General features: G+C 45.3%; 1 protein-coding gene across 15 annotated transcripts in view; it reads right to left on the bottom strand.

Moving 5' to 3' along the window:
• Positions 1–938: 938 nt before the first annotated feature.
• LOC119592636 (homeobox protein extradenticle-like) overlaps positions 939–6,134 on the bottom strand; it is a gene marked incomplete at its 5' end in the record, with an annotated part of 41,816 nt that continues 36,620 nt past the window's right edge. For 9 of the 15 annotated variants that reach the window (XM_037941543.1, XM_037941540.1, XM_037941536.1 and 6 more), the window contains 2 exon segments: positions 939–4,476; positions 5,197–5,290. In XM_037941543.1, coding sequence (XP_037797471.1) covers positions 5,249–5,290 — 42 coding nt within the window. 15 annotated transcript variants of the gene reach the window in all.

A 6,134-nucleotide genomic window follows, 5' to 3' on the forward strand; every position in this document is an offset into this window, starting at 1 on the left:
CAAAAACACACCCCACACAACGCATAGTTCATTTTGCATGGTAAAAGTTATTTCGTTAGTATATTTATTTGCGATTTGAACATATATATATATGTACATAAATCGTATGTGACATAGGAATTCATCTTGACATATTTTGTGATGATGTTGATGCAGATTAGAACCGAAAGCATATACAGATACAGAATTGCCAGAGAAAAAAAAATCTGGCCTTTTAGATTATAACCCTTCATGTTTTCATTTATATGTATAGTTTACTATTAGTAGTGGGCTATTCTTGTATGCTTTAATATTTCTGATTTTGTACCATCATCCAAAATCTGCATAGTATATGTTTTTACATTGTCGTCCCTAATCTCGTTAGATTCTATGTATGTTATTAGAAAAAGGAACAATTCCAATTGCGCTAAACCTGCCACGATGATTGTATCGTGGGTGGTTTCTGTTATGCGTGTTCGTTTATGCTGCTAATTATGTGAGTAACTTGGAGTAACCAAGGATCACAGCTGTGGCAGATATTAACTTCTCTTGGTCATGTTCTTTTTAAGTTAGGTATTAATCTGTTTCCCTCTGTATGCACCCCTGTTAGAAGTTTTGTTTAGTTTTATTGTTATAAATCTAATTTATGTTTGTGGATAATGGATTAAACCGTTAGAGTTCTGACACAGACAAAAGCGGCTACATTTCCTTTGCCACTGCGGCTAAATACCATATGTATTTATAGTATCTTTGTTGTAAATGTGTAACTTGTGAAGGAGGTATTTAGAGTCATATGAATCACTTGTCATATTTACTTCCAGTGCCTAATACAAATCATAGAATGTATGAAGCATTATCTTTCCCATAGCATTTGTCATGGATAAAAATACAATACCACTGGAAGAGTAAACTCCACTCTATCATCAACAGTTCTGCGCTAAGGTTACAAAGGGAACATATTTAGCCTTTGAAATCATTTATTTGATAACATTCATACCTAATAGTAAAAGTTTGTATGTTACAGTACATATAAACAGTGCTTCTTCGTCTCTGGCCCAGTGGTGTTCCTCCCTGCCTTCGGCCACTCGGGAGGGGAGTAGCGCACGCTGGCCGCCACCATGCGGCCGAGGACACCTTACGTTCTACACCAAGAATTTGACATTGTTTGCTAAAGAGGCGAGAGCAGCGTGCACTACCCCTGCACCACTGGCCTGCTGGTATACCGAGGGACCATGGCGGGCAACCGTGACACTGAGCGATCACTAGGTCGTAACCCTCTCTAACGGATGGCTCACTGTCACGGGTAGCGGCTACAGCATTTTTAGTAAATGCAACCAAGAATATCCTGTACCTGACACTAAAATAATCTAGTTTGAGCTTTCAGTTAAACCTTAAACACAAAGAGGTCCGCAGCTCACTGCAGAATCTAACAAAACATCATGGTAATTAATATCATCGTGAGGACTGGCTCTTTTTTCAGCCAAAATACTTACAATGCAACTTATATGCATGACAATACAAAAGACAAATATAATGTACATGTACTTCACACTCACGTAGCAAAGAGGTTAGAATGGTTAAGTTAACTAAGTGAAATGAGTGGATGGAATGCTTCCAGGCAGGAGACAAATTGGGCAATGAACAATAATAAAAAACGGTCTCATAGAAAACGGGTTGCAGCTGAGAGAGCAGGGACATTGGCAACTGATTACCTACGGGAGTTCGGGTCTTGGGTGGAGTACCTTGCGCTCACTTTTACTTGCCCACTTTGCCGCGCTTGGAAACATAAGTAGCACTTATCTTTCGCCTCCGCAATGGATTCTACTGTACAAGCACACAACTCTTGCTCAAAAATGAAATAAAATGTAATCTTAGAAATTAGGTGGGTACCTCAAAATGTCCCATCCTACATAAATAAGGCGGCTAAACAATGAAAACAATAACTGGTTACATGGAAAATATGCTTAAATGTGTAAGTAAGAATGAACCAATCTTGCTGTCTATCCTATACCGTCCTAAAGGGGGAGAAACAGTAGTAAGATTGTACTACATATACTATTACAAAACTGGAACAAATACACAGCAAAAATACACAGTATCTCTACAAGAATTGTGAGAAAATTACGTATTTTGGTACAGGACGGTATTGGAGAGGACACATAGCAATACATTTACAGTTATTCATAAGTATTCAATACAGGAGATTTATTCTTGCATCATTCACTACAGCGAACAGCGAAAAGAGACAGAAGAGAGCTGTAAGTTACATGGAGACAACTACGGTACACCTCAGCGGCTCAGAAAAATCAGGAAACGAGATGACGGCCCTTTAGCTGGCTACAGGAGTCAAAATAATGCTAACAGGTCATGAAAAGAGGGCAGGCTACTCTGCTTATTCTTTGTAGTTATACTTTTGTCAATGAAGAACATTGTTTTTCGTATACTGCAGTATTATCACTGTATACTTGTGGTCTAGCTACCTTGCACTACTCCTGCACTACCCATACAAACATGCGCGCTTGGCGAGCCCCGGGTCCGTCGGGCCGGCACAAGCGCGCCACAGGGACCCGTTGCTGCCCTTACACTACCGTACAAACCGTATGGAAAAGGACTTAACATTACCAAATGTTAAACGGACTTCAAAGAGTATTAGAATTTTTCTATCCATACTAATAATATACAGTTACACAAGACCATCTAACTTTTTCCCATTCGATTTTCAAGTGTTATCTATCCATATAAAAATAGACCTACTTCAAGGTTCCAGGTCCTTTAGTGTTCATTATCCAGTGTATCACAAGATCATCTGTGTGGTCTCGTCTTCTCCTAGGTAATACCCTGCATCAAGCGGGCGGCCCCGCGAGGAGGCCGCCCTACCATCTGTGCTGCTTTGAGAATGGGCTGGGAGGTACCGCGCCGATCTTTTCCTATGGCTACATCTACAGGAGCTACACATCTGGCCTCGAGAGGCCACACATGCAGTGTAGATGTGACCATTCGCCTCCCAACCGGGTGCGGCCAGCCCGGCCTCGCGGAGGAACCCCGCTGACTGGGGGCCACACCCGACGACTTCTACAAGAGCAGACACAGTACTCGGGCCAGTCAGGGACCAGCACACACACACAATTACACAACCCATCAGAACACAATGGAACACAAACAGAAACAACAGAAACACCCAATGTGCGTTGAAACAACAAACAGACATCTTGAGAGCCAGTTCGGTCTGACCATTGCTTTTTTCCAGTCTTGGTGCTGCTGCCGTCCAGAGTACGTATACTGGGTTGGATGGGGCCCCACTGGGCGTTGTGGCCCTGTGGCCGCGCCGGGGTGTGGTGGGCCGCCCAGTGGAACGTGTGCAGGGCCGGGGGGGCAGCCGGGCCTCTCTGGCCACACTCTCCTACGCTACATGGATACAGAGGCTTGTACGGGTCGCCGCGGACCGCCTGCTGGGCACTACGGACCATGATGGCCGCGCGGGGCGGGAGGGCCGCTAGTCATGCTGCAGCCTACCTCGCCGGGGGTGACGCTAAGTACATTTGGCTCACTCGCCAATGAGGAACATGTGTGTATTTTTTAAAGAATGTTCAAACAGCAGAAACTTTATTAAAAGCCTACACATATAAGCAACACGAGTGTGACTATCACATACCAACCGTATACATGGTTCTGGGGCTCCCTGGTGTGGGAGTGTCCACCTCCACTTTGCTCAGCATCACTTCTCATGCCACATGAGTGTGCCACACCCACTCCACACCCAAAATGCACGAACTTTTATACCTGTAACTTACTTTATTCATTCATTCATATTTACATGGCTACTTATCGTAAAAGACAGATTAATGCATCACTGTTTCCTTCGGCAATCTCATCAAGCTTGGACCCTTACTCGAGATGGCGGTCCAGGTGTGGGTGCAGGAGTGGTGGGTGTGCTCACAGCACTGTGGCCATGGGCAGGTGGTGCTGGCCAACCTTGTGGATGAGTGGGTGTCAAGATGGCGTAGCGCTATGGGTCATGAGAGCGTCACCCGTGGGCGAGAGGTGGGCATAGGCAGCGGCAGTGTGGTGTGAGGAGCGGCCAAGGGTGGCTACCCGCCCCGGCTCTCGTATACTGTGGGCTGGGCGGGCCGCGCTGGTCCCGCTCAGGTGCAGGGCGCACGGCGGCGGCCCGCTGCCTGCACACTGGGCTGACAGCTCTGATCACTGTTGCCTGAGGTGGGCCACATGCAGCCCGTGTGGCACAAAACGTCACAGCGTGGCTTGGCCAGAGTGAGCCACATGCAGCCCGATCGTGGCTGGTGGGCCGGAGTTACACGGCCTGCACTTTGTGTGTGAAGGATGGGTGGGCCGCGGGAGGTAGTGAGGGGGCGGGGGAGGGCAGCCTGGCACCAAGGGATGGCCTCCACCACACTGGGAACCGATGGCAAGGCCCGCCAGGCAACCCTCACCACGCCGGCCCGGACTCCACAACCCGCTAACCGCCCACGCGTCTTATTGCTGCTGAAACAGGAGGAGAAACTGGTTAGTAAGTGGAAACACAAAGGGCGCGATATAAGACAAGTCAAAAGTGAAGCCGAGTTCCGCGTGCAGGGACCCCGATATTGTCATCTTCAAAATGGCCACAACATCTGCCAATGTATCATGTCACAGCCACGTGGTCGTGCAACAGTCAGGATGCAAAACAAAACTGAGAATTACAAGAGAATAGTTAGTAAAGATACTACATGAACTAAAAATGACTACCAACCAACATGATCGTTTGCAAGCAGATCTCTTTATAGACATAATTCATACATGCTTTAGACTTATTCATATTCACATGTTGATTTACGAAGAGTTGGTTTCTCAGAAGGGCGAAAAATATTTAAACCCAAACAAGACATTAGGAAATTACTCAAGTGAGCCATGCGACGGGTCTACACTACCCTGAGGAACCAATCATTATCTACACTACCACTTGGCGGCCGCTGTGGACCTTCACTACGGTAAAGTCATTCCACTCTCTCTACAGCCAGACAGCCTACTGATCTCTGGGGAACACGACGTGATGCTGTACTTCTGACGGGCTTTGACAGCGTACTCTTACCAGGTACAATGTACAGAGCTGTCCGAAGTATCCCCACTTACAATACTTCTGGCTACAGTAGTCTACTCAGAATCCAAATCATAGCGTCTACAACACAAGACAGTCAAGAGCCAGAAAATCCGTAAACTAACTTTGGGTGTGGGTGGAGGGCGGGCTGGGCGTGGGCGGATGTGTGGGCGCCGCCTACACGTCAGGCGACTCCGGGTGGAGGTCGTAGCCCATGCCCTGGCAAGGAACACCCACCAGTCAATAAACATATGAAACACCGCACCGCAATCGCGTGAGTACACAAACTAGATCAAAATCACGTTCAGTGCATCCGCGTTTACCCACTATCAACTAAACGCACAGTCAGTCCTATGCTGTTGAAGTCGGAAGCCTACCACTTTAGAATGTCGAAATGGGCCCCAGGTTGAGTTACTGTCTTTACAAATTCTAACGGAAATTATGTTATTAGCCAAGAAAACACTCGCAAACCTTTCCTAACATCTTATCCAATCGCTAGGCTTATTTCTATGTAATTTTAGTATTCCACCTGGAAGTAAACAGTAAAGTCAAATGGCTGCAGACTTCACTCATCTCGTTCCACACTACACACTCGCAGAGCCTTTTCCTCCGAGCTCTGTGTTTAGAGTCGCTTTATAGTATCCTAACAATTCTGAGGAATAAGCAGCCCGGCATGTTCATTTACAGCAACAGTCATGTGTGTTTTCAATTAATTTACCGTGATGTGAATTTGTTTTTACTGACAAAAAATAAAAATGAAAATGGCAAAACGACTTAATTTTCTAATAGCAGGTCGAATTATAAATACAGATGCCTATCGCTGGAAATGCTTAGGTGAAAACACATATTATATTATACAAAAAATCCAGTTTTTTAAGTGCATGTAATCGATGTTGTCATGTCTACTTTTCACTTACAAAGTGATATATATCAAAAATACTTTCTTTTGAGAGCTATTCTAATAGCTATAAGCAGACTTACAAGCTAGGAAACAGCCGCACAAACACACGAAAAAATCTGTGTATAAATAGGACTACGGGATTTTCTAAATTAGCATATAAAA

The sequence above is a fragment of the Penaeus monodon genome, chromosome 30, assembly GCF_015228065.2.
Source record: "Penaeus monodon isolate SGIC_2016 chromosome 30, NSTDA_Pmon_1, whole genome shotgun sequence".
NCBI lineage: Eukaryota > Metazoa > Arthropoda > Malacostraca > Decapoda > Penaeidae > Penaeus > Penaeus monodon.